Source organism: Schistocerca piceifrons, chromosome 2 (assembly GCF_021461385.2).
Source record: "Schistocerca piceifrons isolate TAMUIC-IGC-003096 chromosome 2, iqSchPice1.1, whole genome shotgun sequence".
Taxonomy (NCBI): domain Eukaryota; kingdom Metazoa; phylum Arthropoda; class Insecta; order Orthoptera; family Acrididae; genus Schistocerca; species Schistocerca piceifrons.
In genome coordinates, this window is record NC_060139.1 from 1066871538 (window position 1) to 1066893310 (window position 21773).

The 21773-nt window shown below is 40.8% G+C and overlaps 1 protein-coding gene across 1 annotated transcript in view; it reads left to right on the forward strand.

The window, feature by feature from the left end:
* Positions 1-21773, forward strand: part of LOC124776578 (F-box-like/WD repeat-containing protein TBL1XR1) — a 168323-nt gene that overhangs the window by 82294 nt on the left and 64256 nt on the right. Inside the window, exon 3 of the mRNA XM_047251625.1 lies at positions 10387-10531. Within this exon, the coding sequence (XP_047107581.1) occupies positions 10387-10531 (145 nt within the window). The remainder of the gene's footprint in view (positions 1-10386; positions 10532-21773) is intronic.

A 21773-nucleotide genomic window follows, 5' to 3' on the forward strand; every position in this document is an offset into this window, starting at 1 on the left:
TTTAATTACAATTATAATGCATTGTTGCCATTCATGAAATCTTCTACACTATAGTAACATTTATCTTTCAGATATTTTTCCAGGTCTCTTTTGGTACCTTTTACATTCAATTTCATGCCCATATAGTATGGGGTTTTTTCATACGATTTTAAACGGTGGGTAGGTAACATGTAGCTCGTTCTATATGTAGTATCATATTGATGCAAGAAGAAGTTGCCCTCAAAAAGTTGTGGGTTTCTTTTCGTGAAAGTGAGAGTTTCGTAGATGTATATGCTTGGAATGCTCGTTAGATCTAGTTTTACAAATAAAGGTTTACAATGTTGCTTTGGTTTTGCTCCCACCATTGCTCGGATAATTCTTTTTTGTAGTCTAAAAGCTCTAAGTAAATTTGTTTTTTGAGACCCCCAGAAAATTGTACTATACCTAATGACTGAAACAAAATATGCATTATACACAGTTTTTCTTACAGCTAAATCAGTAATACTATACAAGATATTTGTAATATATACATGGCTATTCAGTCGATCCAGTATGTTGTCCACATGGCGACTCCATAACACACATTCTATCATCAAGACATCTGCTGACTTTTGTGACTAATTCATTTATTGCATGGATTGTGCTGCAGCCTTTTCTGAAACCATATTGATTGCCTAAGATAATGCTGTTAGATGAATTGTGATTTTCGATCTGATCACATGCAGCTCTTTCAAATATTTTTGAGAAAATTGGTAAGAGTGAGATTGGCCTATAGTTGCCCAATTCATCTTGTTTGCCTTTTTTATGTAGGGGCCGATCTTCTGCATATTTTAATCAGTCTGGGAAACATCCCTCATCAAAAGATTAGTTGATTATGAAAGAGAGTGGGTATGCAATACTGTGACGGACTATTTTTATTATTTCAGTGGAGACCTCATCCCACCCCGCAGATTTTGAATTGTTAGGGGACATTATGATTTTGATGACATCTGAGATGGAAACATGAGAAAACTTAAAACATGAGCAATTGCTGTCTGTCATATTGGGCTTTGTTTTTGGTGGTGAACAGTCACCAAATTTGATACAGTTTATGAAAAAGTCATTGAATGATTCACAAATGGCACTGGGTTCTGTAACAGCTCTACCATTTATCACTATTTTAGAAGGGGATTTTCTCTCTGCCTCACTGCCAACTTCACTTCTTATAACAGACCAAACAGCTTTTGATTTGTATTTTGCATTTGAAATGAAGTTATTATTCACAGTATGTTTTGCTAGTTTAGCTATTTTGTCAAATTTTTTTTATATACTTAAGAAATTGAGGGCTTCGATTTACTTTTGCCTCCATATGCAGTTTCCTCTTAGTAGCACTAGACACTCTAATTCATTTTGTTACCCAGGATCTACTTTTTTGGGACCTGGTCCTCACTGTTACAAAAGGGAAGCATTCATTGAATATACCCAAGAATTCAGTTAAAAAGTTATTGTAATTGTCACTTGTGGCAGTGTGTTTGCTGACTGTCCACTTGGTTTGGCTTAGTTTTTTGCAAAATACTTCCACATTTTCTTGACTGAAACTCCTACATCTTTTTGTTGTGCAGACTGAAATTTGCTTCGATAGTGATACAAATAGCGCTTTATGGTCTGATACTCCTAAATCTAGAAGAAACTTTTCTTTTACATAATAATCATAACTACTTACAATATTGTCAATACATGTTGCAGAGGTTGCTGTAATTCTTGTATGCTGATAAAAATTGAGATTTAGCCCATTTGTGGCTACCAGGTTCTTTAAGTGTGAAGAAAATTTGTCATCAGTCCTTACATCTATGTTGAAGTCAGCACATATAACCACTTTCTTGTACAGTTTCTCACTTTTTAATTTATGTAGCAATGTATCAAACTTATCTAAAAATACAGAGCTTATATGGTATCCAGGGGTGCGATAAATGCTGATAATTAATATATTATACTCTTTAAGTTCAGATGGCTAAAATTCTGTCTAATGTCATAGTCTATCGTGGAATGAACTGGTATGCAAGAGCCTCCATACCCATTGGCCCTACAAAAGCTGGTAGCCAGTTTATAACCTGTAAGTTTATTCAGGAGACTGATATTTTCAGATTTTAGCCAATGTTAAGTAAGGTGTATTACTTTCACAGATTGTTTCACACTTTCTAGCAAAATTTCTATATCATTAAGCTTCCTGATCATTCCTTCAGACAGACCTCTGATGCTTAAGTGCATAATGAAATTACTATTGCATATATTATTAGGTAGAGGGTCTTTAAAACTAATTTTACTATAAAGTAATGGAACATCCACCTGAGTGTTAACTGCTTGTTCTGGATTCATTGTATTGGGCCAAATTCGGAAAGACTTAGCCCCTTTCATCAGTTTCCCTGTGTGTGAGCATCTGGATGATGAGTAGGTACAGTTTTCTTGACGATAATTTCAATCTCTGCTGTATCTTCTGCGGCTGGTTGTGGCACCGTCTTATCTTCTGGATGCGATGTTCCTGTTTGAGCTGGCACTGTGGCTGCAACTATGTGTGTGATTTTGAAATTGTTTTCCTGTTTTTCCATTTCCTTGGTCAAAACTGGTTGCATGGAAATTGGTTTTCTTGCAACGTCGTCATCTTTTTGTATTAATTTCGCTAGCATTTTGCCAACATATGACTTGCCAGCGTTATTATAATGTAGTCCATGTTTCGTAAACAAATCTCTTGCATCAGGAAGATCAAAAAATGTTACATTTTGTTGGGACTTGCATATTTTGTAGAACTGTCTGTTTACTATTGCAAGCTCCAGATTTACGATGGAATTGTCTTGCAGGTCGTATCTGTGAGGCAAGCTAGTAACTGTGATGTTCGGAACTTTCACATCAAGTAATGTAGTTTTTAAACACTGGGTCGCATGTTTACCCTCATTTCTGTATACATCATTACTTCCACCCATGATTATGATGGCATCATTGGTGAAAGTAAAACTTTACTTATGTTCATTTGGAATTTGTGTGAATGTTTGTACTAAATTTCATAAAAAATCTTTGATGGTCTCGTGGGAACCTTTAGACCACTTTGCATGGAATACCCCTGGTTTTTTACAACAACATTGCACAAAAAATCTGTACATCCCAAGCAAGTTAAATTATACTGAGTATTTTATAAATACGATATCTACTTAATGATGTGAATCAGTAAAACTGAGGACAAACACCTTGTTGATGATTGTCACCAAAAATTCAAAACAAAAGAATGAAAGACAATCTAATGCTTCAGTAGTAGTACATACCTCTCGTGTTTACTTCTCAAAAAAAAAAAAAAAAAAAAAAAAAAAAATCAGCACAACGAGCAAATGGCTGGCTTATTATTGTCACTATTTATATCAAAATAATCTCAAACAGGTGATATTGCCTTTACTGATGAAAAATAAATTATCTTGCAATTAGCAGATTATTGTTAGTAGTAGCCTCAAATAGCAAGAAGTGAAAGTGATAAAATTTGCAACTGTTCAAATGCTTGAATATACCTGAATCTACGTGCTTGACTCATCCTTCATGGCAATGTTTGGCTGGATATCTGGCTTATGGGATGGCTGGTATCCAGTACCTGGCCAGACAGCTACCTCCTTCATCTCAAGGATTTATTTACCGTGAATTGAACTACTTTTCTTCTATTGAGTAGGATTTTTTTACAAGGCATCCAACTTCAGTTGCCGTTAGTTCCTGGTAATTACCACCTCACCACAGTAGTGGTATCATCTTTCAAAGGTCATGCAAAATTAAGTGAAGTCTCTTTAAACTTTTTGTGCTCCTTGTTTGAGGTAACAAGAGCAGAAAATTGGGCAGCAATGCCTTAAAAGCTTGAAAGGAGCATCCCAGATCAGAAAAAAATGGTAACTTTGATCTATAATTATTCATGAAATGTAAATGGGTAGATAATTTTTGTGGTCAGAAGCGGGTATTACCTTGCTTAAATGTGTAGTTATCTGTTTATCTGTTGCTTGGGTCAGATTTTGCACCAACTGATCTTTAACTTGTTCACAAGTTGAAGGAATATCCAGGTGGAAAGGCTGTTACAAACAGAGACTATGCTAATATGATTGAGAGACTATGCTAATATGATTGAGAGAGTGGGCAAAGCGTTTGTTTGTGGTGCCTTTAAAAAGGGGGGGAAAAAGCTACTCAAGATGTTGGAAATTGCTGGCAATCAATCCTAAAGGTGATCAAAAGTTTTAAATGTTGAAGTTAGTGAAGTATAGTGCTTTAAAAATATTATCTATGTTTAGTCATTGCTAACTCAGTGTAGCAGGTGAAACATTATAAATGTAGCAGGTTTTTGAGTGTCATCAGGGTAAATTAAAAAGACATCCGCTTGAATTGTTTTTACTGAACAAAGTTAATGTAAATTGCATCTAATTTTCTGTGTGAATCAGATTTTACTCTTGTCAGCACATAGTGAATAACTGCAATCATATACATTATTTACTCGTACTTTTTACTAGCAGCTGAATTGTGGTTTCATCAGTTGCGGCATCTTTAGAGAGTACTAATACCTATAGCACACAATGTAACACTAACATACACAGTTAAAACAATGAACATAGACCCAGTATGTACATGGTTTCATTTTCTGTTTGGCTGTCATAAATGAGATGTTTTTACCTAAGGGAAAGGCAACCACTCACCAAAGGTGCCCCCACCAGCTGACAGGGAAAGGAAAAAATTTAGTGTACTTGTATGTTGTTCTTTCAAGAAAATGATTTAAAAGTCAGTATTAGGTGTGTTTTTAACAGAGTTAGAACTGGAGTGTTCTTTTGGCCTTTTATAAATCACCATATGTCTTTAAAAATATTAAAAATTCCCCGTACTCCGAGGTCTGTAAACCCTCCCGCCCCCTCCAAACTATTGTGTGGGTTCACTTGCCAGTCATCTGTAGCAGATTGATGCGAGGAGCACAGTAACATGTAACAGAAAACAGTATTTGCACTAGCAGCTTTTGAGCACTAGCACTTATTCCAGCAGTAGTACACACAACCACACAGACACCCAAATGCAGACTCTCGTGGCCACAGCAAGACTAATTATTGTTATGTGTTTATTGTTGAAAAGTTGCCTGAGCTGATGGAGGTGCAGGTGGAGAGTAGGCGGGAGAGGACACAAGGAGCAGGAAGTGGGGAAGAGGCAGGTCTTCAGGCAGCTGACTTCATGATCACAAAACAAGATGAAAAAAGTACAAGGGGTACAACAAGCAGAAGTGTAAGAAAGAGCAAGAAGGCAAGAAAAGGGTAGGAGGTCAAGGAGAGAGAAAGGTGAAGGTGAAAGGGAGAGGAGAGAGAAGGGGACTGAGAAAGGGGAAAAAAGGAGAGAGGATGAGAAGAGGGGGAGAGAGGGAGTGGGAGAATGGCTGCATGGGCAGAAGTGGGAGAGAAAAGGGAGAATGGATGAGAAGAGAGGGAGAGGAAGAGTGGCTCCATGGGGAGGAGGAATGGTGGGAGAAGGCATTGCATAATCTGGACAGCAGAAGAGTGATGCGGGCAGAAAAGAGTAGGGAAAAAAATATGGTAATGCTCTGTCATTCTAAGTTCACTGTCTCTACAACATAGTTTCACTTGAAAAGTAGCCAGAATTTTTGCAACTCCGACCCGACTAATTTTCACGTTCTACCAGGTACCGACCCACAACTATTCATGATTTAAACATTCGGTCATTTAAGTGGTCTTCTTCGAAAGAAGTGCTCGCCAAAGTATTCTGTATAGTGCACGAAACACGCCATGTGGAATTGTTACTGTGACCAGAAAGTACACACACTCATACTTTCAAACTATTTAATTTAGGAACACCAAACTTTCATTAAAATATTCGTAACTCCAGTCACGAGGTATTTGAACTGCAATTAATTCACTATTTCTTCCATTTTTCAGAGTATTTTTACAGAGCTATGTAATATGGAGTTACCAGTAGGCTGGTTAGCAAGCAACTCTCTCAAACTATTCTACTCACTGCCCACTCCACTATATTCGCTTGGGAACAGCTTAATTCTGATTGGCTGTTGATCCAAGCGACCAATCAGAATGTTCCTTCCAGATCATTCTCGCACCAATACTTGCCTTATCCAATCAATAATCTGATAGTAATTTCAATTTCTAGTACATTGTTTAACCAAAATAAGTGAAGTAGGAATTCTTCTCCAAATTGATAAATAAACTTATTCCTCCTCTAACTTTCATTCTGGCTGCTTTTATACAAAAGCAAGCTCACACCGCCATACATCATGTGAATCATGGTTGCACCATAACTTTCTCAAGGTCTGTTTGTACAAGGTTTTATGAAAAATGATGTATTAAGTTTTAACGTATGTACCACATACACTCTATCAATCATTCTCACACACTCACACAACAAAATATAATCAAATAATAATTTTGACCTATTTTTGTATTACATAATTCACAGTGACTAAAGCGTTAAAAAAGAAAATTCTAATTAATTGATTTTTATGCACTGGTAACTTTGGAATGGCTTCAAATGATAATGCAAGTCAATCTGTATTTGTTCCTAATATGGTTTTAAAAAACAAGCATTTGTTTTAGGACTTTTAGGTGATTTTCTTTATCTCTGGCATAATAATAAATAAAAATCTGAAATTTTGACAATATCGCTCCATTAATAACAAAAGGCTGTGTACCAAATTTGAACAAAATTGAATAATAACTAATATGGATTATTTAGATTTGTAGAGGGTATGAATCTTCGTATTGACTGACTGTTATGCTATGCAGTTCTCATGCAGGCAGCGTCAGCTGTGCTGTGAGCAAAGCAGGGGGAGGGGGGGGAAGAAAAAACATAGCCATCCTGCAGCCACTGTACCAAACAGCTGTGTGCCTTACTGCAACGAATGTCGTCTTATAATAACTTGCCACATTACAATCTATCACCTGTTTCCATGACAAGAAGTTCCTTCCTTACAGCCTTGGCATCTGTGGACACCACATCTGTAGTGGAAAACAGTATTTGTTGAAATGTACCAATAACCATAATAGAACTTCACAATCAGACAAAATCCTATCCAGCTTATCCATAAACAAGTCTCCCATGCCATATGCTACTCTGACATCTGTAGACCTGTTAACCAGCCACCAATTAGTACTCCTGATCACCCAGCATCAGCCTGGCCTTGGAAAACTCAATCACATCCTCCACCAGGACTTTGGCTGCCTCACACGTGCTCTGAGATGACAGATATCCTACTCAAAATGATACTCCCCCCCCCCCCCCCCCCCCCCCCAAAGTAGAGTTCTGCTCCTTGTCCATTCCTACTCTCTGTCGTGCCCGCCATGGATTGTTCCGTTGTGGTCAGTCCAGGTGCCAGACCTGTTCCATACGCCCAACCACCATGTCCTACAGCATTCCAGTCACAGGCAGTGCCAACCCAATAAGGATGGCCAAAAGTGAAAATAGCAATGTTACACAGTATTTCAGCTATGCTATTCTATTTGGGCATGACAAGTAACCAGCTGTCTACTTGCATAAATGGCCACCACCAAGCTGTGGAAAGCAACGGCACTAATGACTTCAAGAGCTGCTTCACTGTGCAGGCCATTTGGATAGTCACTTACAGCACAAGTTTTTCTTAACTATGCAGGTCAGAATTCTCTCTCTAGCATATCCTGAACTTTTACAACTCCCCTGCCCCAAATCCCCAGTAACCTCTTCCCACTGGTTCCCCTTGCCTTGTCCCATCCCTCTTCTGTCTGCACCACTCCTTCTCTTCCCAGATCATGTAATGCCTTCTCCCACCCTTCTTCCTCCCCCCACCCATTTGGGCCTCCTCCATCTCCCTCTGTCTCTCTCTCCTCTCCCATTTTTCAGCTCATCTTCCTTCTCTGTCCTGCCCCTTTCTTCCTCTCTTATCTTCACCTTTTTTTCTCTCCTGCCCCTTCCCCCTTCCTTTTTTCCCTTATCTTTCTTCCTACATCTGTTTTTATTGTACACTCTGTAGTTTTCGCTTTCTGTTGTGCAGCCATGAAGTCATGCCTGGAGACTTGCCTCTGCCCCCCCCCCCCCCCCCCCCCACTCCTAGTGTCTGTCGATCCCCATCCCCTCCCCACCTCTCTGAGCTCAGGCAGCTACTTTCAATAATTATCAATAATTAGTCTTGCCACGGCCACGGGAGTGAGCATTGGGGTGTTTGCCTGTGCGCACGCACTTGTGTGTGTGTGTGTGTGTGTGTGTGTGTGTGTGTGCGCGCGCGCGCGCGCACGCATGTGTACTATTGCTGGAAAATGAGCTAGTGCTCGAAAGCTAGTGTGAATGCTGTTTTCTGTAGTGTGTTACTGTGCTCCATGCATCAATCCATTCTATAGGTGAGTGCTTGCTTTTCCCTTATTTAACATATTGCTCCATCCAGGAATTTCCATAATTGTTGTTAATTTTACCAAAGGTAAGTCTTAAGCAAACTTTAGTAATCTTGATAAAATTGTCTCTGCCTTCCAGCAATGTCAAGTAGTTTAAAATCCATGAGCTTTTGACTGAATGCTCCTCGGGTATAGTCAAATGGTGACTGCCATATGACTGCTGCTGCCATCCTTATGCAGCTGCACCACCTTCAGTGATGTCACTTCTGATCACTCCAGTGCTGTGTATGGTAATGTTTTCATTGCACACTTGCTGCGCCTTCTGATGGCTGTGTTCCAAGCCGTGCATAGTTGCAGGCTGCCGACTTTATTAAGGGACTGTTTTAACCAGATGGATGGCGTCATGATGGGGAATCCATTACTTCCTGTCAATCCAGCTTGCTTATGGGGTACGTTGAGGACGTCACCCTTGACATGGTTCCTGCAAAGCCTAGTTGCTTTTATCATTACATTGACGACACAATCATTGTCTGGTCTCATGGATGTGAAAAACTGGGAGGATTCTTGGACCACATCCACAGCATCCATGACAACATTAAGTTCACGATGGAGGTAGAAACAGATGGTGCCTTGCCTTTTCTTGATGTTCTCATCTGCCATAAAGAAAATGGGTGTCTCAGCCACAGTGTTCACTGGAAACCCACCCACATCGACCAATATGTGGATGCTACCAACTATTGCCACCCTTTGTAGAAGAGTTCTGTTTTGTGGATTGTGATGCATAGAGAAGAAGTCATTTCAGATACTGAAAGCCTTTCAAGGCAGCTGAACCACTTACGAAAAGTATTCAAGGGAAATGGCTACAACAACTGCCAGATTTCACAGGCCGTCTTGCCAAAGAAACGCAAGTAGAAGTTCCGCGAGGACAACACTGAGATGGTTGTGGTTTACTCATTCTTTGGCTCAATAAGATGAAACATTAGCTGGCTCCTAAAGAGGTATAAAATTGATTTTGTCCTCAGGATCCCAGCTAAAATACGACAACCGACGAGGCCTGTGAAAGACGATGTAGGTCTCAGAATGACAGGAGTATATAGAATACCCTGTGGAAATGGACAGTTTTATGTAAGACTATGTACTGTTGAACATGTAGAACATGTAAGATCTTTCCATGTATGGTATCACGAGAAGTTAGTGATAGGAGAATATGCTCTAGAAAACGGGCACAGTATTGCATTGCTGAGACATCTGGTGTTACATGGATTAATAGTTTGTGGGACAGTGTCATAAAAGAAGCAATTGAGATAAAAATTCCTTAGAACACTGTCAATAAAAATGCCGGCCTGCAGATAAGCACAGCTTGGAACCTGACCATCAGCAGATCAAAGTGCGTATGGCAAGCACACAACAAAAAAATTAACATATGTAGCGCAGGAGCAAATGCCAGTGATGTTACTGAAGGCAGTGCAAAGGCAACAGCAATCATTAGACAATCAGCACTTGACAGTGGCCAAGGAACACTTTGCCGAATGTTTGTGGATTTTAAACCACTTGATGCACCTGGAAGTCTTAAGAGAATTTCATCAGCATATATCGCCACGAAACTACGCATTCGTATATTTAGTAATCTTACTATTGGATCACTTTTGTACATGCCAGTGGTGCCCGACTTTTTATATTGTAATCTAGTACAATTATTATTTTAAGCTTTCACACACACACCACCGCACAAACACCTAAATGTACACACCTGTGGTAGTGATGAGACTGAGACCATGGGTGTACTACGGGCGTACCACAGGCATGTACATTTGGGGGTCTTTGTGGTCGTGTGGGCAAATGTGTACTCTACTTGAAAAAAAGCAAGAGCTCAAAACATAGTGTTAACTGTTTTCTATCACATGTTTCTCATTGCCACCCACCAGTCCTCTATAGGTAAGTGGTTGCTTTTCCTTTACTTTTCCATTGAGGAATTTCCATTATTGTTGTAGAATTATTTGAAGTTTCATATTACCTGCAATAATTAATTAGGTCTCAATTCTATGTTCAGGACGGGACTGAAAACCGAATGGTGGACAGCCTGTCACTTATTGATGCTGTAATGCCAGATATTGTTGCTACCCGCCAAAATCAACAGAATCAGCAGAAGCAACAGATTGTTAAAACTGAGATGCCTGACATGAATGGTGAAGAGGGTAAGTATACAAACTACGTATCTTATGAGCAATTTGGACATTATCACGACCAGTGAACTGGAAGATTTAATATTGCGGACAGGGAGAAAGTGAAGAATCTGATCACCTATAAGCTGCTCAAAAGTATTTTGCAATACACTCAAGACTTGCATAGTTTGTGTCTCTGTTTTCTCAGTACTTTTCTGACCACAGGAAATAACCACTTACAGCCACGTGTGTAGGGGAAAAGTAATCCTCAATTCTTAGTGCTGTGAACGGGACAAAGCAGCTTGTGTACTTAGTTCATTCTACCCATGCTGCAAAAGGTCATTTTGAGCTTACACAGTGCACATGTTGTCACTTTATGGCTAGATGGTTGCCGGAATGGGACGTTGCCCATTAGGTTTGCATAAATGATGGTGCGTCATTCGAACATTTGGTCACTGTTGTGAGACACGAGGCATTGGAGCGGTTGCCTGCAGTTGACAGCACCAGATGACGCCCACAGTTTTTAAATTATGAGTCCTAAGGTGTCCCAAGGATATGCAGCAGAACTGCAGGCAGCATTTTTTGGGGAAACTGGAAACGCCCAACTTTATCGACATGATCAGTATAGAGCCTAGGCATCCACTACGAAATTCTCTGTGACTATGATGTGTGAAAGACAGTGGGCAGAGAACATCTTGAATGGAACGTGGATCAGTGATATCATATTGTCATTGACCGTGAGGGCAAGATTTGTCTGGTACCTGATGCTATCATAGAAATGTGGAGATGGCCAGGTACCAGTACAACCCTCAGCAGCCACGTAGGTCCACAGGTGTAGCAGGGAGGAGTGTTTAGTCATGGACTGATATCGTGTAAGGATGTCGGGCATCTTTCATCATTATTGATGTAATTTGATAGCAGTGTATTGTCAGTGCAGCACCCTCCAACCTGTTGTCCAGCCCAGTATTCAACATTTGACAAGGGTTCACGATTCAAAATGATGATGCATGATGACGTTGGGTCCACCTGGTATACACACATTTCTGTGAGGCAATGGCTTGCAGGATCTGCTCACATGAACACAGTTGAGCCTGTTAGGACCAGCTGAAACTTGCAGTACAGCCCCACATTTTTGTAGTGTATTTTCTTATTTTAGTAAGAGGGCAACTGTAAACTTATCAGGAGATCTGCCCTCAATATTAAATGACATGGAGAGTTAAGTGTGTTGTAGAGTCTGACACATTCATTTTTTACTCTGGCATCCAGGCAGCACATACATCTCATTTAGTATTTATTGCATCTCTTTTCTACTCTTACAGTCTATACATTCCGCAAGCATCCAGAAACCCAAGCAGTTTGTGTTCAGGAAAGTGAAATAAGAGCTTTGATGTATGTTGAGGTTTGCAAACATGGCAAAGAACCTAAAAGATCAATTCATCATAATGGATTCTGACTTGAAAACGGATTATAAGCTGAATTTCAAGAAAAGTAAATTAAGGTTAATGGAATGTAGTTGAATTAAATCATGTGATGCAGGGTCATAGGTGAGTTTTACTATTTGGACAGCAAAATAACTGACATTAACTGAAGTAGAGAGGATATAAAATGCCCAGTGGCAAGAGCAAGAAAAATATTCCTGAAAAAGAAGTTTGTTAATATATATATATATATATATATATATATATATATATATATATATATATATAAAAAAAAAAAAGGTCTTTTCTGAAGGTAGTAGCGAAGTGAAGACAGTAAACAGTACAGACGAGAACAGAAGTTTTGAAATGTGATGTTACAAAAGAATGATAAGGATTCAATGGGTAGATCCTACAACTGAAGAAGAGCTACTGAATTAGATTTGGGAGATAATAAATTTATTGCACAACTTCACTAAGAGAAGTGATCAGTTGACAGGACATCAAAATAGTTAATTTTTTATTGAGAGAGATGGGTGGCAAGAGGGCATAAACATTTATAGACAGACCAAGGTGTGACTACAGTAAGCCGGTTAGAGTGGCTGTAGGTATCAACAGTCAGGTAGAGATGATGAGGCTTTCACGAGATGGAAGATTATGGAGAACTGCATCAAACCAATCTTCGGTCTGAAAACAAGAACAGTAATGTGGGAAACCTCTGATTTATAGAGGTCTTAGTTGTATTCAGTTTTACGAAGGCGACCTTTTATGTTTTTTGTTAGGAGGCACCATGGGTGCCATGGGAATCTACCAATATTTCTGACGTCTTGAGCCAGTATTATCTGTCACAAAAGAAATTTATGCTGTGAACCACAGTCCATAGAGCTCTTCAACCATCAGACACAAGAGGACTTCGCCAAAGTACTGTGACGTGAGTACATTTTCAAAGGAATCTGACACTCGAATTAATAATCTAGGATGAACTGCAGTCAGAACTGATTGTGCCTGTGAAAAAGATAGAGACCCAAGAAGAAAGAGGAAAACAAGAGGTCATTTATTTGTACTATACTTGCTTGGCCTCTAGAAAAATTGGTGGGCTTGTGTGGCAATACACAGTATACAGGCTTGTTACACATGGATTCATTACCTGTGTTTTTATACATATGTGATTTTAGTTTTGAGTGCAGTGCTGTCATCTGTTAAAGAGTACTCGGTTTCTCAACGAGTATTTAAGGAATATTATAGGCATAAAACTTTCTCCAATTTCATGGAAGAATGTAGCTGATGAACGTACCATCAAGATTTTCTGGCGAAAGTTTAATATTAAGATGGAAATTGATGTTATTGGAGATGCATGGACCGACATCACTTCAAAAATGTATGACCATCCTGTGGAGGGATTTTTGGCTGTTTCATTGCTAAATTTTTAAGTGTATAAATTTTGCATTAATATGTGATTCAGGAAAATAATGATTTATTTTGGTAAAAATACTGAGAAACTCTGTTATTTTAAGCTTAATATGCGAGTAAACAAGAAACTATCCCCAAATTTAAGATAAAATATGACTTGGTTATGTGCAGCAATAACTATAATGTATAATGCGAATTACATTGTTAAATGGTGTGCACTGTAGGAAGCTCAGCCATCAGTGATGATCTGCTCGTGTCTAGTATAGGAGAGAGTAACGCCAGTTAAATAAACCTGGGCATGCATAGGTGAGTGGTTATAAATAAGGGACACTATAGCATCAGAGTGGGCTATGCAGTCATTTTGAGAAAAGGGGCATGTTGACTAGGTGCAATACACACAGAAATTGAAAATGTGTTAACTTAGTCATTTTGAGAAAAGGGGCATGTTGACTAGGTGCAATACACACAGAAATTGAAAATGTGTTAACTTTTGTAATGAGTAAAAATTTCTCCAAATGAAGGAAGGTAAAAACAAATACAGGAGGAAGTGTAATGTGTAGGATACCAAGGACATCAGTAACACAGAAAATAGTTTGACTGCTGTTGGGTTTAGTCACAAAAATAGTTAATATGAGGCAAAAGAGGATAGGTAACTAGATTTAAGGATAGATAAAGGGGTTGCCTTGAGTTGATGGTGAGTACATCAAGATGAGATTGGAGTATGAACGAGGCATGAAGACAGTGGAGGAAGGGGCCAAGTAAAACTGCGCTGGCAACAGATAAGATGTGAGTATTGGAGACCTTGTACCTTTAGAGCCCAGGGAACAAAGAGAAAAATGTCTATGGTTTGTTAACAGTCTCATTTATCCTTCTTCCTGCTTGTTTTCTTCTGTATATTACATAACCTCCCTCCTTCAGTTAATATGATCATTGAGCAATACACAGTGGGGAAAGGGATCAGTTAATTCACTGAATCCATTGTGAAGATAAATTCCTTGTAAATTTAGAACTGTCCCTTCATGTGGTCTGAAAAATATGTAAGGCCTTGATTGTGGTGGTAGGAATGTCACGGAGTGAGCAGAGAAGAATGTTGTAGGAAGGAGAGACCTGTTGAAAGGCAGTACTAGGAAGCGGAGTTCAAGAAAACTGTTGATGCATAAAATTATTCCTCTTATTAAATGCTAACACTCTGCCCCCTACCCATCCCTTAAATTCTGCTTTCCATTTACTGTTTTTTCCCTTCTGCTCCTCTTGCATTTTGAAACCGAATTTTGTAATATTAAGCACATAATATGATATCCATTTCTCGCCTACAGTGTATTAATCCTCTGAGGTCCTGATACAGCATATAGTTTAGATAATTTTTTGTGTATGTGCTCGTACTAAATAGGGTTAAAATTTGAGAATAGATCTGAAAATCCTTTTATTAAGACAAAAATGTACAGTCAATACATAAAAAGGATATTTCTTTAAAAATGAAGTCTTAGAAATAGATGATGAGTTCAGTTATTGACTTCTACATACATATTCTGAAAACCACTGTGAAGTGCTTGGCAGATCACAGTTTAACATGGTGTCACATGTTTGGGTTTCTTTCTATTCCAAATTATATATGGAGTACAGGAAGAATGATTGCTTAAAATGACTCTGTGGACGCCTTACTCAGTTTCTTAATGTTATTCTCTGAATTTCAATCATAACTCAACAAAGTGGCCTGTAAACATGCTCTGCATGAAATTTACAAAGGGAGGAATCTTCATGGAGAATTTCATACTTTATATCATGAACTACGAATATCACCAGACAAATTCTTCGAATACATGTGAATGAGCAGAGTAGCTTTTGACTGTCTTATCAACAAATTAAAGACAAATGTTTTCTACATGATCAAGAACTATCAACAGCAGATAAATGTGGAAGAATGACTGACTACTGTAAATACAAAGGAATGAACATGGTATCCGAGAGCTAGCTGTTGTGTAATGGTAGTGTGCTCGGTTTGCAATTGTGGTTGACATAGGGACCTGAATTCAGTCCTGTCTCCTTCTTATGTTTTAACTGACTGAGCTACAATTATTCAAACAAAGTTTTATGGGTACTCATTTGCATTGCATTGCTAAGTAAATTTTTAAGGTCTTGCCAAAGTACGAAAATAATTCATCAGCCAAGTGTTTCAGCTGATCTAAGTAGTCTGTATAAGAGTACAAAATTTTTGAAAAGAAAGTCAAATGTTTTGTGAAATGATTTGTCTAAAAGTTTGAAATAAAGAATATTAGAGAAACATTTTATGCACCTCGTTTTCTGTTCATTATTTCGAGCATCATTGAAAGGCACGTTGAATATTTCTCTCATATATTTATTTCTTTTACACAAATCATTTCACAAAATATTTGACCGATTTATTTCATTTTTTATTTTCAAGTTTTATTCATAAAACATACTCTTATTGAGGCCTCATTTGACTTCCTAATGTCTTCTGTTCTCAAAAATCCTAACTTTGGTACTTGATTCGAAGGAAGCCTTTTTGACATTTAAATATCACACCAATGTATCCTTTTATGTGCAAAATAGCTAGGCCTTGAACAGATGAACTTTTTGACACTTCATTTACATAGCTTGCAGCAGCTTTTCATGAAATATTTCAATTTTTCCTCAACTTACTAATTAAGTTTTTCTTAATTACCCTGATTTACTTTCAAGCAATTAAATATTTTCATGCAAAACAAGACCGCACACTGGTCACTTTGATAACCCGTTTATCTCTCTTTGTTTGACTATGAAAATTTGAAAAATACCTCATTGTGTAATATATATATATATACATATACATATATACATATATATATATATATATATATATATATATATATATATATATATATATATATATATATATATATATGAACAAAAAGAGATATCATTTTGCTTTCAACTTTAAATACAATTTAGATATATTGGTTACATTTCATAAGCAGTAATGTATGGCCTAAAATGACCTATACGGAAAGTCCACGCAATGTGATTTTACCTCTGCCAACTCTTAAAAATTTCGTGCTACCATATACTTTTTTTGTGTGTTTGTTTGTGTGTCTATTGACGTGCCAGCGCTTTCGTTTGGTAAGTCACACCATCTTTGTGTGTCTATATATATATATATATATATAATAGAGGGAAACATTCCACGTAGGAAAAATATATCTAAAAACAAAGATGATGTGACCTACCAAATGAAAGTGCTGGCAGGTCGACAGACACACAAACCAACACAAACGTACACACAAAATTCAAGCTTTCGCAACAAACTGTTGCCTCATCAGGAAAGAGGGAAGGAGAGGGAAAGACGGAAGGAAGTGAGTTTTAAGGGAGAGGGTAAGGAGTCATTCCAATCCCGGGAGCGGAAAGACTTACCTTAGGGGGAAAAAAGGACAGGTATACACTCGCGCACACACACACATATCCATCCATACATACAGACACAAGCAGACATATTTAAAGACAAAGAGTATGGGTAGAGATGTCAGTCGAGGCGGAAGTGCAGAGGCAAAGATGATGTTGAATGACAGGTGAGGTGTGAGTGGCGGCAACTTGAAATTAGCGGAGATTGAGGCCTGGTGGGTAACGGGAAGAGAGGATATATTGAAGAGCAAGTTCCCATCTCCGGAGTTCGGATAGGTTGGTGTTGGTGGGAAGTATCCAGATAACCCGGACGGTGTAACACTGTGCCAAGATGTGCTGGCTGTGCACCAAGGCATGTTTAGCCACAGGGTGATCCTCATTACCAACAAACACTGTCTGCCTGTGTCCATTCATGCAAATGAACAGTTTGTTGCTGGTCATTCCCACATAGAATGCATCACAGTGTAGGCAGGTCAGTTGGTAAATCACGTGGGTGCTTTCACACGTGGCTCTGCCTTTGATCGTGTACACCTTCCGGGTTGCAGGACTGGAGTAGGTGGTGGTGGGAGGGTGCATGGGTCAGGTTTTGCATCGGGGGCGGTTACAAGGATAGGAGCCAGAGGGTAGGGAAGGTGGTTTGGGGATTTCATAGGGATGAACTAAGAGGTTACGAAGGTTAGGTGGACGGCGGAAAGACACTGTTGGCGGAGTGGGGAGGATTTCATGAAGAATGGATCTCATTTCAGGGCAGGATTTGAGGAAGTCGTATCCCTGCTGGAGAGCCACACTCAGAGTCTGGTCCAGTCCCGGAAAGTATCCTGTCACAAGTGGGGCACTTCTGTGGTTCTTCTGTGGCGGATTCTGGGTTTGAGGGGATGAGGAAGTGGCTCTGGTTATTTGCTTCTGTACCAGGTCGGGAGGGTAGTTGCGGGATGCGAAAGCTGTTGTCAGGTTGTTGGTGTAATGATTCAGGGATTCCGGACTGGAGCAGATTCGTTTGCCATGAAGACCTAGGCTGTAGGGAAGGGACCATTTGATGTGGAATGGGTGGCAGCTGTCATAATGGAGGTACTGTAGCTTGTTGGTGGGTTTGATGTGGACGGACGTGTGAAGTTGGCCATTGGACAGGTGGAGGTCAACATCAAGGAAAGTGGCATGGGATTTGGAGTAGAACCAGGTGAATCTGATGGAACCAAAGGAGTTGAGGTTGGAGAGGAAATTCTGGAGTTCTTCTTCACTGTGAGTCCAGATCATGAAGATGTCATCAATAAATCTGTACCAAACTTTGGGTTTGCAGACTTGGGTAACCAAGAAGGCTTCCTCTAAGCGACCGATGAATAGGTTGGCGTACGAGGGGGCCATCCTGGTACCCATGGCTGTTCCCTTTAATTGTTGGTATGTCTGGCCTTCAAAAGTGAAGAAGTTGTGGGTCAGGATGAAGCTGGCTAAGGTAATGAGGAAAGAGGTTTTAGGTAGGGTGGCAGGTGATCGGCGTGAAAGGAAATGCTCCATCGCAGCGAGGCCCTGGACGTGCGGAATATTTGTGTATAAGGACGTGGCATCAATGGTTACAAGGATGGTTTCCGGGGGGTAACAGATTGGGTAAGGATTCCAGGCGTTCAAGGAAGTGGTTGGTGTCTTTGATGAAGGATGGGAGACTGCATGTAATGGGTTGAAGGTGTTGATCTACGTAGGCAGAGATACGTTCTGTGGGGGCTTGGTAACCAGCTACAACGGGGCGGCCGGGATGATTGGGTTTGTGGATTTTAGGAAGAAGGTAGAAGGTAGGGGTGCGGGGTGTCAGTGGGGTCAGGAGGTTGATGGAGTCAGGTGAAAGGTTTTGTAGGGGGCCTAAGGTTCTGAGGATTCCTTGAAGCTCCGCCTGGACATCGGGAATGGGGTTACATTGGCAAACTTTGTATGTGGTGTTGTCTGAAAGCTGACGCAGTCCCTCAGCCACATACTCCCGCCGATCAAGTACCACGGTCGTGGAACCCTTGTCCGCCGGAAGAATGACGATGGATCGGTCAGCCTTCAGATCACGGATAGCCTGGGCTTTAGCAGTGGTGATGTTGGGTGTAGGATTAAGGTTTTTTAAGAAGGATTGAGATGCAAGGCTGGAGGTCAGAAATTCCTGGAAGGTTTGGAGAGGGTGATTTTGAGGAAGAGGAGGTGGGTCCCGCTGTGACGGAGGACGGAACTGTTCCAGGCAGGGTTCAATTTGGATAGTGTCTTGAGGAGTTGGATCATTAGGAGTAGGATTAGGATCATTTTTCTTCATGGCAAAGTGATATTTCCAGCAGAGAGTACGAGTGTAGGACAGTAAATCTTTGACGAGGGCTGTTTGGTTGAATCTGGGAGTGGGGCTGAAGGTGAGGGCTTTGGATAGGACAGAGGTTTCGGATTGGAAGAGACGTTTGGAGGAAAGGTTAACTACTGAATTAGGGTGTTCTGGTTCCAGACTGTGTTGATCGGAATTTTGAGGTTTTGGAGGGAGTGGAGTGGAAGTGGGAGATTGAGTAGATGGGAGAGACTGGGTTTGTGTGCAATGAGAGGAGGTTGAGGTTTGCTGGAAAGGTTGTGAAGGGTGAGTGAGTTGCCTTTCCGGAGGTGGGAAACCAGGAGATTGGATAGTTTTTTGAGGTGGAGGGTGGCATGCTGTTCTAATTTACGGTTGGCCTGTAGGAGGATGCTCTGAACAGCCGGTGTGGATGTGGGAGAGGAAAGATTAAGGACTTTTATTAAGGCTAGGAGTTGATGGGTGTGTTCATTGGCTGAGTTGATGTGTAGGTGAAGGATTAGGTGGGTGAGGGCAATGGATTGTTCAGTTTGGAACTGGTATAGGGACTGATGGAAGGAAGGGTTGCAGCCAGAGATGGGAACTTTAAGTGTGAGGCCTTTGGGGGTAATGCCAAATGTCAGACAAGCCTGAGAAAATAGAATATGGGAGCATAATCTGGCTAGGGCGAAGGCATGTTTGTGGAGGGAATGTAAATAAAACTTAATGGGGTCGTTGTGGGGGTGTTGTGAGGGTGACATGGTATTAGAAGGTGGAAAGTGTAACATGAGGTGAAATGAAAATGAAAATAAAAATATATGGGGAGAGATAAAGGTGAACCGGAAAGTAACTGGAGATCTGGCATGAAAATAGGCGAAAAGGTGTTGGTTACAGCTGGGCTATGTAGGACTTGGGTTGGTAGACAACGATGTGCATAAAGGTTAGGTGGTTGTGTTGCCGCCAAAACATGTAAAAGGACGGAGAAATTCGGGAAAATTTCGAAAAAACTAACTCCATCAACCTCCTGACCCCACCGACACCCCGCACCTCTACCTTCTGCCTTCTTCCTAAAATTCACAAACCCAATCATCCCGGCCGCCCCATTGTAGCTGGTTACCAAGCCCCCACAGAATGTATCTCTGCCTACGTAGATCAACACCTTCAACCCATTACATGCAGTCTCCCATCCTTCATCAAAGACACCAACCACTTTCTCGAACACCTGGAATCCTTACCCAATCCGTTACCCCCGGAAACCATCCTTGTAACCATTGATGCCACGTCCTTATACACAAATATCCCGCACGTCCAGGGCCTCGCTGCGATGGAGCACTTCCTTTCACGCCGATCACCTGCCCCCCTACCTAAAACCTCTTTCCTCATTACCTTAGCCAGCTTCATCCTGACCCACAACATCTTCACTTTTGAAGGCCAGACATACAAACAATTAAAGGGAACAGCCATGGGTACCAGGATGGCCCCCTCGTACGCCAACCTATTCATGGGTCGCTTAGAGGAAGCCTTCTTGGTTACCCAAGCCTGCCAACCCAAATTTTGGTACAGATTTATTGATGACATCTTCATGATATGGACTCACAGTGAAGAAGAACTCCAGATTTTCCTCTCCAACATCAACTCCTTTGGTTCCATCAGATTCACCTGGTCCTACTCCAAATCCCATGCCACTTTCCTTGATGTTGACCTCCACCTGTCCAATGGCCAGCTTCACACGTCTGTCCACATGAAACCCACCAACAAGCAACAGTACCTCCATTATGACAGCTGCCACCCATTCCACATCAAACGGTCCCTTCCCTACAGCCTAGGTCTTCGTGGCAAACGAATCTGCTCCAGTCCGGAATCCCTGAACCATTACACCAACAACCTGACAACAGCTTTCGCATCCCGCAACTACCCTTCCGACCTGGTCAGAGCCACTCCCCCACAGAAGAACCACAAAAGTGCCCCACTTGTGACAGGATACTTTCCGGGACTGGACCAGACTCTGAATGTGGCTCTCCAGCAGGGATACGACTTCCTCAAATCCTGCCCTGAAATGAGATCCATCCTTCATGAAATCCTCTCCAATCCACCAAGAGTGTCTTTCCGCCGTCCACCTAACCTTCGTAACCTCTTAGTTCATCCCTATGAAATCCCCAAACCACCTTCCCTACCCTCTGGCTCCTATCCTTGTAACCGCCCCCTGTGTAAAACCTGTCCCATGCACCCTCCTACCACCACCTACTCCAGTCCTGCAACCCGGAAGGTGTACACGATCAAAGGCAGAGCCACGTGTGAAGCACCCACGTGATTTACCAACTGACCTGCCTACACTGTGATGCATTCTATGTGGGAATGACCAGCAACAAACTGTCCATTCGCATGAATGGACACAGGCAGACAGTGTTTGTTGGTAATGAGGATCACCCTGTGGCTAAACATGCCTTGGTGCACAGCCAGCACATCTTGGCACAGTGTTACACCGTCCGGGTTATCTGGATACTTCCCACCAACACCAACCTATCCGAACTCCGGAGATGGGAACTTGCTCTTCAATATATCCTCTCTTCCCGTTACCCACCAGGCCTCAATCTCCGCTAATTTCAAGTTGCCGCCACTCACACCTCACCTGTCATTCAACATCATCTTTGCCTCTGCACTTCCGCCTCGACTGACATCTCTGCCCAAACTCTTTGTCTTTAAATATGTCTGCTTGTGTCTGTGTATGTGTGGATGGATATGTGTGTGTGTGTGCGCGAGTGTATACCCGTCCTTT